This window comes from Rutilus rutilus (assembly GCF_951802725.1).
Source record: "Rutilus rutilus genome assembly, chromosome: 2".
NCBI classification, from domain to species: domain Eukaryota; kingdom Metazoa; phylum Chordata; class Actinopteri; order Cypriniformes; family Leuciscidae; genus Rutilus; species Rutilus rutilus.
In genome coordinates this window covers 42,928,249-42,941,548 of record NC_140210.1, presented here as the reverse complement: position 1 = coordinate 42,941,548, position 13,300 = coordinate 42,928,249, and the positions used below count along the sequence as shown (strand labels likewise).

At 38.0% G+C, this 13,300-nt stretch overlaps 1 protein-coding gene across 3 annotated transcripts in view; it reads right to left on the bottom strand.

Annotated features, from left to right (window-relative positions):
- Positions 1-13,300, bottom strand: part of inpp4b (inositol polyphosphate-4-phosphatase type II B) — a 167,001-nt gene that overhangs the window by 39,976 nt on the left and 113,725 nt on the right. For all 3 annotated transcript variants that reach the window (XM_084401686.1, XM_084401687.1, XM_084401688.1), the window contains one exon: positions 4,341-4,521. In XM_084401686.1, coding sequence (XP_084257812.1) covers positions 4,341-4,521 — 181 coding nt within the window. The remainder of the gene's footprint in view (positions 1-4,340; positions 4,522-13,300) is intronic.

Sequence of the window (13,300 nt, the reverse complement as noted above, 5' to 3'; positions counted from 1 at the left end):
TTGCCACTTCAATAGTTTTCAAAGTTTGCGCCCTCCCTGCCACACTTGAAACCTGTTTTACTTTTGATTTATTTTCATTTATATGCACCAATTTAACAGTTCCTAACTACTATATGCACTTGCATTGATGCATAAAAATGAAGAATGATTAAAACTCATTCTTACCTCTGTTAATCATGAGAAACCTTAAAATTTTTAATTAAATAATTGCTGTTTGGTCAAAATAATAAAGCAAAAATAATGAAAATAAAATTGAAATGTATAAATACAGTATGAAAATACAATAAAATAAATTACAATAAAATAACTAAATATATATTTTGAATCAACTTCGTTACAACTGCTGTGTGGTCAAAAAATAATAATAATAATAAAGCAAAAAATAAAAACATAAAACAAAACATATAAAATAATGGTAAATGTGACAAATCCCCCCCAAAAAGTTGTTTGTAAATTGGTTGTAAATTGTCTGGAATAAAAAAAAATTTTTTTTTAAATATTTTGAAAACTTATTGCAATTTGGTCCAAAAAAAAAAAAAAAAAAAAAAAAAAAATTATATATATATATATATATATATATATATATATATATATATATATATATATATATATAAAATAAATTGCCGTTTGGTATAATAAATAAATAAAAAAGATATATTCTGAATCAGCTTCATTTCAATTGCTGTTTGTTAATCAACAGCTCTAAATAAAAACATAAATAAATAAATAAATAAACTATTTAGTTCTTAAACATTTTTAACATACTTAGGTACAATTGCTGTTTGGTCAAAATAATAAATAATAAAACAAAAATAAAAACAACATTATATATATATATGTGATGGCTCTAAACATAAATAAACAAATAAATAAATTAGTTCTTTGTAAATTGGTTGTAAATTGTAGTTTGGAATAGAATAGAATAAATAAAATAAAAAGGTAATAAAATTATATAGTTGTCACCGCCCTAGACTGTGTGTGTGTAGAGATCTAATGCAACAACACGCACACACACACACACACACACACACTGGCTCTGGAGATTTCAATCAGCTTGAGCGTCTGATCATGCGGGACCGTCACACTTCTAATCAGGAGGTGAAGAGAGGAGAATGAAGAAATGAAGGTGGATGATTGCCCATGCTCCTCTGTGGCAGAAACAATCCCTGTGTCACAGATTGCACACTGACGGCACCAGATGTAATTCATTAATTACAAACATAAAACACCAAGGCCTCCAAACCAGATCCTCGGCCTGGTGCTTCTGTTGTGTTTGGCAGAGGGGAACATGACAGGCCGATGGCCGTTCGTCAAAGAGCCTCGATGTTTGCTAATCAACCCGTTTCAGGCCAGGACTGGGTGGTCTCAGTGAACGGGACGACGTGGCTTAATGACAGGAACATGCTGTGTTTGCTCATGCTAAATCTGCTTTTGTCCTCAGAAACACATGATACAACAGAACACATTCAGTGAGCATACAATTTGATTTAATTTACATGCCACCATGGTTTTTGTTCAGTGTACCATGGTAAAACCATGTTTTCAGGCCTTACCATGATAGTAATACCATACAAAGAACTATGGTATATGAATATGGTAATCATACAGTACAGCACTATACATCAAAGCACCATGGTATTACCATCTGATTCGATTCCTGTACCAATTGAGTGTCATTCAGTGGCAGAAACACTAGACATCGTTTCTGTCACTCGATCACCAGCAGCTTCAGAATGTGTGACAGTAAAGTATTTCATTAGAAAAGATATTTGCCCTTAAAGCATGAACATTTGCAGGACTATTAATAGACGCACTATCAGCCGCACGATTCAGACTCATTTTACATTTATGCTCCCAAACCACCGTCTTGAAGATTAATACTTTATTTAAATTTTTACTTCTGCTTTAAAACTTTATGTAATTCCAAATTGACTTGGGTATTCAAGGACACTGGCTGAAATAGTCCTTCGGATGAAGATTTTTCAAAGGTTTTTTCTTTTCTTTTTATGAGTCATAGTAATACCGTAATAAATCTTTCCAGTTATTATCGTAAAAAAATAAATAAAAAAAAAATGATTTTTTTTAATAATAATTTAATATATTATTATATACATTTATTTTTACCGAGAATGTTTCTTTGGTTTTGATTTCAGTTTTAATTAACTATAATAAACGCACGCACAAACACTCACTCACGCACAAACACTCACTCACTCACTCACTCACTCACGCACTCACTCAATCACTCACGCACACTCACTCACGCACTCACTCAATCACTCACGCACACTCACTCACGCACTCACTCACGCACTCACTCAATCACTCACGCACACTCACTCACGCACTCACTCAATCACTCACGCACACTCACTCACGCACACTCACTCAATCACTCACTCACTCACGCACACTCACTCAATCACTCACTCACTCACGCACACTCACTCAATCACTCACTCACTCACTCACTCACTCACGCACTCACTCACTCACTCAATCACTCACGCACACTCACTCACGCACACTCACTCAATCACTCACTCACTCACGCACACTCACTCAATCACTCACTCACTCACGCACACTCACTCAATCACTCACTCACTCACTCACTCACTCACTCACTCACGCACTCACTCACTCACTCAATCACTCACTCACGCACACTCACTCACTCACTCACTCAATCACTCACTCACTCACGCACTCACTCACGCACACGCACACTCACTCACTCACTCACTCACGCACACTCACTCACGCACTCACTCACGCACACTCACTCACTCACTCAATCACTCACTCACTCACGCACTCACTCACGCACACGCACACTCACTCACTCACTCACTCACTCACGCACACTCACTCACGCACTCACTCACGCACACTCACTCACTCACTCACGCACTCACTCACGCACTCACTCACGCACTCACTCACGCACTCACTCACGCACTCACTCACGCACACTCACTCACGCACTCACTCACGCACTCACTCACGCACTCACTCACGCACACTCACTCACTCACGCACTCACTCACTCACGCACTCACTCACGCACACTCACTCACTCAATCACTCACTCACTCATGCACACTCACTCACTCAATCACTCACTCACTCACGCACACTCACTCACGCACTCACTCACACTCACTCACGCACTCACTCACTCAATCACTCACTCACGCACTCAATCACTCACTCACTCACGCACACTCACTCACGCACTCACGCACACTCACTCACTCACTCAATCACTCACTCACTCACTCACGCACACTCACTCACTCACTCACGCACACTCACTCACGCACTCACGCACACTCACTCAATCACTCACTCACTCACGCACACTCACTCACTCACTCACGCACTCACGCACTCACGCACACTCACTCACTCACTCACTCACTCACTCACTCACTCACGCACTCACGCACTCACGCACACTCACTCACTCAATCACTCACTCACGCACGCACACTCACTCACTCACTCACTCACTCACTCACTCACTCACTCACTCACTCACTCACGCACTCACGCACACTCACTCACTCACACTCACTCACTCACTCGCACAATCACTCACTCACTCACGCACAATCACTCACTCACTCACCCGCACACTCACTCACTCACTCACTCACTCACTCACTCACTCACTCGCACAATCACTCACTCACTCACTCACTCACTCACTCACTCACTCACTCACTCACTCACTCACTCACCCGCACACTCACTTACTCACGCACAATCACTCACTCACTCACTCACTCACTCATGCACAATCACTCACTCACTCACTCACCCGCACACTCACTCACTCACTCACTCACGCACAATCACTCACTCACTCACCCGCACACTCACTCACTCACGCACAATCACTCACCCGCACACTCACTCACTCACGCACAATCACTCACTCACTCGCACACTCACGCACTCACTCACTCGCACAATCACTCACTCACTCACTCACTCACTCAAAAAACAGCAATATTGTGCTGTTTAAAGTTTAAAATATTTTTTAATGTAATTTATTCCTGTGATCAAAGCTGAATTTTCAGCATCATTACTCCAGTCTTCAGTGTCACATGATCCTTCAGAGATCACTCTAATATGCTAATACTTTCCTGATTATTATGAATGATGAAAACAGGTTCATATTTCATCATATTTCTGTAGAAAACCATGATCCATTGTTTTCAGGATTCTTTAATGAATACAACGATCAAAAGAACAGCATTTATCTGAAACATCATCATTATAAACGTCTGTGCTGTCACTTCAGACCAATGTAACTGCGTGAGGAACCTCACCTTCTCCTCCAGGCTCTTCAGGACGTCCCGCAGAGCTTCAGTGGAGCAGTGCTGGGCTTGGAGCAGCTGGTCGGCCAGCGCAGAGATGAGCGGCTGGAGCTGGTACACCACACTCAGGATCTCACGCGCACGGGCCGTCTGATCCGGGGGATAGTAGATGCACTGATACGCTGTGCTGTGGCTGGAGGACATCGAGAGAGAGAGAGAGAGAGAGAGAGAGAGAGAGAGACTTAATTAATAACAGCAGGGAGATCAAGAGCGTAGTGCTGGGTGGTATGGCCAAAAATGCATATCACAGTATTTTTCAAAATGATACCTATTTAAAATTATATATATATTTATTATATATCTATTTTTTATATATATAAAATACAATACATATTTTTTATATATACATAATATATACATGTATTACATAATATAATAGTATAATGTAATATATATATAATATATAGTACCTTTATCATTTATCAGTGTAAATAATAAAAATTTATCATAATGTGTAATACAATATATAAATTATATAATACATATAAATACAAAAAAAGTATAACAATTTGTATAACTATATAATTAAAAATAGTTCAATTATATAGATTGTTTATTGGAATATTTTAGTAATATTTATAATTATAATGATTTTATATTAATATAATTAATATTTTAACATTTATTGATATGTATATATATATATATATATATATATATATATATATATATATATATAAATAATTGTGCCTGTATGTACAGTATCAATCATCAGTGTAAATAATAAAAATTATATGTCATATAATATATAATAATATAGTCTGATATGAATATACAAAATAAACAAAATAATATAACTATATAATTACAAATATATTATTTAAATTATATATATTATTATTCTTTTTTTTCTTCTTTTTCACATACTGTTTAGTGATTGGTATGTTCTAGGAAATTATTGTAAGACATATTCATACTCTGAATGGAGGCCTGAATTCATGTCTGGCATCTTTCACTCTCAGTCCATTGTGAGACGTATCGTCATATTTGCAGACAGAGGTCGTATATCTAAACATCCCGAGGGTCAGAGCGAGGGTAATGCGTCATAAAAAAGTAGATTATGACTTTATTTGGCCACAAAATGTGTAAGTGGCCATCAGGAGGGGAAATGAGCAGCTAAAAATGCGTGATATATTCCCTTTAAAAGAGCCATCTCTATTGCCCACCAGTGTCTTCTGAGCTGAGATGAAACACAGGCCGTGATGTTCAGTATTCACACAGGGATTGTAATTGGTTGGTCTGGGTTTATTAGATATGTTTCGTGTTCAGATTGCTTCATTGATGTCACAGTTCTGTAAATCACATCTGTTTGATGATGACAAGATGACGCTCTTCTAGTGCTGGGCGGTATACCAGTTCATACCGGATACTGGTGTTTATTTTTGTTACGATATGAATTTTTTATATACCGCAATATGTGTGTGGCTTAAACACCCTTGGGAACGCGGCGCGACACTGTTTGAGAGGGTCGCTTTTCACTGTTGCACTGTGATGATGCACAGCTGTATGTGTTACTAAGTGTGATGGAGAAGACGGAGAAGTTAAACTATAATTGATAGCTGTCAAATTATATTACAGTGTTTCTCATACACTGGTTCACAATAGCAACACTGCCGCCCACAAATACTTTTCCCAAAAGGTCTGGTGACATCTGCTGTTCCTCCAGAAACGCCAACGCTATCATCATTGTTCATTTGTTGTGCCTTCTCCAAACTCCAAAGGACTTCTGGCTCTTTGAAAAAAAAGAAACGTTCAACCTCTTTTAATCCTGAGGTGATCTGCCCGGTGTAAGAATTCACAATTTCTTTGTGGCATTTGTCCCAGCTGGAACAATTTTTATTAAGAAATAGAATATATAGATATGATTCATTAAACGTGTTTAATAGCATTACATTTAACATTAACACTAATTCGACATTATAAGTGTAATTCTCTGAACTACTGTGACACTGTTATTAGTCCCATCTGGAATTCATTTATAATAAATTTGCCATTACAAATATTTCTCCATCAATTACAATAAATGAAAGCCCTGCCATGTGTATTGAAGTCAAACGGCAGTTTCTCTCAATACAGTCATAAATGTGCCCACTTGAAAGAATACACGACGATAAGTGCCTGAATGTTAGATAAGGCCTTAAATAAAGTCCTCGAGCAGCCGAAGTGTCACGAGTATCCAATTCAAGTCCGCTATTAATGGCAGATTTCTTAAGGTGGCATCAAACACAGAACGACATCCACACTCGAACGAGGCGATAATGAGGAGAATCTGCGGGCGGTGACATCAGTGTTTCCCGCTATATCAGCCGGACACCAGTCCGTTCGTAAGTTTGTTTGTGATGCTGGAGATTAGAGACGGAGTTTGTGCCCTGTACCCTAACCCTAGATCAGCGTATCCGGGCGAGAATTCAGATAATTGGCTCCCGGGAGGATCGCTAACTATCGCCGCTCTGAGCAAATAAAAGGCCTTGCTTAAAGAGAGGAGACACACACCAATGGACAGTGAAAAATATGAGAGAACATCAAAAACACAAGCCACTGGACTCATTTAGCAGGTCTAAAATGACACAACACAGCAGGGAATACACTCCAAAAGTCAAACTGATGGTTAATGTCAGTGCAGGGGAGCACATTTCATAAACACATTTTCGTTTTTCCAGTATAGCTTGACAAAGCACTACTTCATTACAGTGAATCAGCTGGTAAGGACCAGTTCATTTCATTTCATCAACTTTTGTAGTCCAAAAAATAGACCCACTGATTAATTTGATTAATCACTGATCGTGTTCACAAACGTTTCTGCAAATAGTCTGTTTTAGAGAAATGATTTGTTCTGACTGCTCATTTCAAAGAACTGGGGCATTCACTATTGATTTGAGTCACTGTTGCCACAGTGTTCATTTGGGATTGTTTTAATGAAAATGCTTTGTTCCGGCAGCTCATTTTTATGAACTGGTTTTAAAACGTTTTGCCATTCATTACTCAAATGTGTTCAAATTGGTTCATTTAGACAGCTCATTTCAGTGAGTGGCTTCACAAATAGATTGAATGATTCCTTTGAGTTATTATCACTCAATTTTTAGCAATTCTGTTCATTCTGACAATTCATTTCAATCGACTGGTTTAAAAAATGTATTTACTGAATCATTCATCCAATAGTGTTCATTTTGTTTTAATCAAATCGATTCATTCAGAGAGTTCATTTCAATGAAATTGTTCAGATTCACAGATTTTTTTTTTTTTTTCATTGCTCAAAAGGTGTTTAGAAAAGTCAATTTGAGTTTTAGCGATTCAAATAATTCAGACACTTAATTTCAATTGACACATTTAAAAAAAATAGACAATTTGAGACAGTACTCAATAGTGTTCACAAAATTTAATTCCAATCAGTTTGATTTTTAATCAAATTGATTAGTTCAGACAATGAATTGGCTAAAAATAGATTCATCAATTAATTTGAGGTATCACTCAAAAGTGTTTAGAAATGTCCATTTGATTTGATTTAGTGATTCAGTTCATTGCAATTTAATTTTGCAAAGATTAATTTGAGTCAAAGTATTATATTTACATTTTTTGGTAGCACAATTATATATTTTGTAAAACATTTCAATATTTGTAATGCATAAAATGTACATTATCATAAAAAAAACTAATTTTGTGCCATTAGCTATACTTTTAATTAGCAACTACTTATCTTCACTGCAACTGCTTTAAATTGAGTAGTTGCACAATAACGCTGTATGCAATATGTGACCAACTCTGAGACCGATAAAACAAAAACATTTTAAAATCGATAAATGGCAGTGTCCTATAAATCAAATGAATGTGAGGCAGAAAGGGTGCGACGTTTCATCACAACACTTATTAGGATGTGATTCACAGAAAGTGACAGGACTATAATGCCATCTGAGACCCGGCTCGATGGCTAATGGCTTGTTGGCCGAGCACCACAGGAGAGCCAGACCTGATCTAGCCTGAAGAAGTTCTTTATCAACCTGGCTTCAAGAAAACAGCATTTGTGCCGCAGCCGACTCATTCATCACAAACCCTCCAGCTTCTCCAATCTCAAAGCCCAGACCGAATCCTTCAGATGTTTTTTGCATTTTCATTTACAAGTGGGCCAAGTAGATGGCGTATTATAAAACGAGGCAGAGACAATACTCAAATATCATTGGGATATAGCAAATAGTCTGATTAGCATAGTAGTCACATTCATTTTAGCATGTCAGTTCATTTAAATTAAATTATTCAAAATAATGATTCACAGATTTATCTGAATCATCAGTAAGTTGTGATCCGGAAAGATTCTGAGACATTTTACGTACAAATTGTTTTAAATATTTTCTCAAAGACAGCAGTAATAGAGCCCTGCATTTCAGCCCGAGCCCGACGGGCCCCGACTTTTTTACGCCCCTAGGGCCGGGCTTCGGGCCAATTTTCACGTCATAGTTCACATGCGGGCCGGGCCTCTGGCCTTTTTTGGGTTATCCTTCTTTTTATATTTTTAGACATTAATTAAAAAAATATGAGAAGTTGACGTCGACGATAGAAGAACAAACATAGAAAGACATTTAATAACCTCATAACTTTCATAATCTAATAATTACACTGACATATGATTGACATGACAGTTTCACGCACGCAAGCACGCGCACAAACAGAAGGTTTCCCGTCAGCGCAACCAACGATTCACCTCACTTGCAAATAATGCAGAATATTAAGAGAAAAATCGCAGAGTGATAGAAGAGAGGACTGGGTTAAAATCTCCCACTGTGGATGCTATTCTTTTTCTCCACGATGCTCTGTAAGAGACTGTTCTAACTTTTCGTTTGATTGGACTTTATTTTCATTTAACTGTTGGAAACTAGGCTACTGATGTTTTTCGTTTTTCGTTTGATTGGACTTTATTTTCGTTTAACTGTTGGAAATTACTGGAAAAAAGAATGGCCATGTTCTGTGGTGCATTTTTTGAGGTAAGATAACCTGCAAGTTTTTTTTTTTTTTTTTTTTTTTTTTATTTTTTTATTTGCTCTATTGCTCATTTCGTTTGCGAGCGCTGTTGCGAGCAGCCTGAGCCTGCCTCAGTATTTAAAAAAAAAATACTCACTGTGGTTTAATAAATAAACATTAAACTAACTGTCTGTGATATGCTTTAAGTGTTTTATATCTATGGATTTTATTGTAGCCAAGTAAAGTATTAGCGTTGATTTGAGAGGCTAAATTGATCAAACATGTTTTACTCGCTGTTGGCTCGGCTGCTTGCTCGTAATTTTTAGCGCAATTTTCCACCGGACAAAATTGCGATTGTTAACTCATGATTTCTGTTCTGTCTGTGCGCACCAATCTTGCACTTCTATCTACTCCTCAACCAGACCACCTAGAGACTTCGGGTTTTCGGCATTATGTTAAGGAAGGTCTAATCTCGGGAACGCACAAAAAAAAAATCCAGGAAAAGATTTACTATCTCTTAGTGTTGTGATCCCATGACGTCAGAAAATTGCGCTAAAACACTCACTGAGTTTTTATTACTTTTTTTTTTTTTTTTTTAAATGCTCCAAACATTTGTCTAAATTAACTTAATAAAGAAATGAAAAGAAAAGAAACATAACTAACAAAACGGACATATTTTAATGGCTGCAAATAGGGCAGGCTGCCGCTGTAAAAAAAAAAAAAAAAAAAAAAAAAACCGGGCTCGGGTCGGACTCGGGCTGATAATTCTGATGAGCTGTCGGACACGGGTCGGGCTAGGGCCTGAGCGTCTCGGGCCAGGGCCGGGCTCGGGCCTAGATTTGAGGCCCGTGCAGGGCTCTAAGCAGTAAATATAAATAATTTTCTGTACAAAAATATAAATATACAAATATATATATAATAAAACTACAATATTAAATAACAGTATATATATATACACTCACCTAAAGGATTATTAGGAACACCTGTTCAATTTCTCATTAATGCAATTATCTAATCAACCAATCACATGGCAGTTGCTTCAATGCATTTAGGGGTGTGGTCCTGGTCAAGACAATCTCCTGAACTCCAAACTGAATGTCAGAATGGGAAAGAAAGGTGATTTAAGCAATTTTGAGCGTGGCATGGTTGTTGGTGCCAGACAGGCCGGTCTGAGTATTTCACAATCTGCTCAGTTACTGGGATTTTCACGCACAACGATTTCTAGGGTTTACAAAGAATGGTGTGAAAAGGGAAAAACATCCAGTATGCGGCAGTCCTGTGGGCGAAAATGCCTTGTTGATGCTAGAGGTCAGAGGAGAATGGGCCGACTGATTCAAGCTGATAGAAGAGCAACTTTGACTGAAATAACCACTCGTTACAACCGAGGTATGCAGCAAAGCATTTGTGAAGCCACAACACGCACAACCTTGAGGCGGAACAGCAGAAGACCCCACCGGGTACCACTCATCTCCACTACAAATAGGAAAAAGAGGCTACAATTTGCACGAGCTCACCAAAATTGGACAGTTGAAGACTGGAAAAATGTTGACTGGTCTGATGAGTCTCGATTTCTGTTGAGACATTCAGATGGTAGAGTCAGAATTTGGCGTAAACAGAATGAGAACATGGATCCATCATGCCTTGTTACCACTGTGCAGGCTGGTGGTGGTGGTGTAATGGTGTGGGGGATGTTTTCTTGGCACACTTTAGGCCCCTTAGTGCCAATTGGGCATAGTTTAAATGCCACGGCCTACCTGAGCATTGTTTCTGACCATGTCCATCCCTTTATGACCACCATGTACCCATCCTCTGATGGCTACTTCCAGCAGGATAATGCACCATGTCACAAAGCTCGAATCATTTCAAATTGGTTTCTTGAACATGACAATGAGTTCACTGTACTAAAATGGCCCCCACAGTCACCAGATCTCAACCCAATAGAGCATCTTTGGGATGTGGTGGAACGGGAGCTTCGTGCCCTGGATGTGCACCCCAAAAATCTCCATCAACTGCAAGATGCTATCCTATCAATATGGGCCAACATTTCTAAAGAATGCTTTCAGCACCTTGTTGAATCAATGCCACGTAGAATTAAGGCAGTTCTGAAGGCGAAAGGGGGTCAAACACAGTATTAGTATGGTGTTCCTAATAATCCTTTAGGTGAGTGTATATATATATTTAGCAGTACATCTCAATTTAGTTTAATTTAGTTTTATTAGGTAAGTGTAAATCAAAAACAGTCTTTTTAAGGGTCTACTGATATCCTTATTGTGTTTGTGGCAGATACATGCTCTTTCTAACAATCTCGCCCTTTGCCAGGAGTTTGATTGACAGGCGATCTGACCAATCATAATCCGCCATCCGCCGAATCCGTTATTTTGTCCGACAAAGCAGTCAGGAGAGATAGTAGAATAACGCTGGAGGATTTGAACTTGAAAAACAGTGTGTGCTGACGTCTTTCCGCGGTTGAAACAACATTCCTTCTGATGTTCATTCAAGTTTATTTGATGCTATAAATTAACTAGAAGGAAGAGATGATCGGTTCACGAGCAGCTTTAACTGAGCGATCTGTCACGACACATTAAAGAGACACAAAACGGCATTTATTGTTTAAATTTCTTAAAAAAAATGACCAAATTTGAAAGTTGAGACTTTGTTTCATATCAAAAGTAACCAGCTCTGTCCTGTCTGTCGACGTGTTGTCAGTTTCCTCTTTAGTCCGCCATGTATTTTTCACTGCGTGAGAACATGTTGTGTGGCGTGATGAAAGCGGCGTGGCTTGTCAGACATAGCAACAGTAACTAAAGGGGGCGGGTCTTTGCGAACGGTCTGTTTTGTACCTCTAGCATAGTTAGCTTTTTCTTTGAAATCAATTTTCTATATTGAACCACTTTAAATTACCAGTAGCCTTATAGCTTGTGCAGCTGCAGAGTCAAAACCTCTTCCACAAAGCCTCATTGTCATACAATTAAATATACTGTCTACTCTAAAGTCTATAATCAAATATACAGTTCTTCAAAAGGGTGCATAACTAGCCTAAAATAATCTACACCGCAGCATCAAACACACACAGCAGGGGAGAGGGAAATTTCACCACAGAACAGCAGGAAATATTTCAAAGGAGCGCTACCATTAGCCACATCCTACACATACACGAAGATCAGTTAATGTGCAGTCCGGATATTCATAAATGATCAATGGATATAAAAATGATGCTAATGAGAGAAAAAGCAAACGCCAAGCCCCTCAGTGCAATAAGGCCCACATCTCTGGTGTGTCTCTCATTAAATGTACAAATGTAAAGGCAGAGAGGGACATTTACACCACAGGACAGGAGTTTACACCAGGCCAGGCCAGGGGTGTATAATATGGAGAAAGATATCTGTTAGCATTCCTATTCACTCCTAAGCAGGAACAACACTTAAACCAGCAAACGAAAATATGTTATAACAACATTTGGCTAAGATTCCCATTAAGTTAAATTCTCTAAACGTTCAAAACATCAATTTTTTTATCGTTTTGAAAACGTTTTCTTGGTTGCATGAACTTCAAGGGAACATTACTTTTTTTTTCAATTTGCAAACATTACTTTTGAATGTTCTCTGAACGTTCTAAAAAAGAAGCAACTGTAGACGAATGTTTTGAGAACATTATTAAAGACCAGATAACTTTTGAACGAACATTCTATAACTAGGGGTGTAACAATATATCGTAATACAAAAATGCATCAATATGTATCGTGGATAGTGACAATCTGTATTGTGGATAGTTCACCCAAAATGAAAACTACTGTGTGAGAAAAAAATTCAAGTTTTTAGAGTTTTAGTGTCAGTACTACTATATATAACTACTATATATAATGTTGAATATAACGTATAATAATGCAATGGGGGAATATTTGTGTGTCCTGATAATGCCAGATGTCTGATGTTACCAGTAAAAAGTGGCCTACATTATTTTAA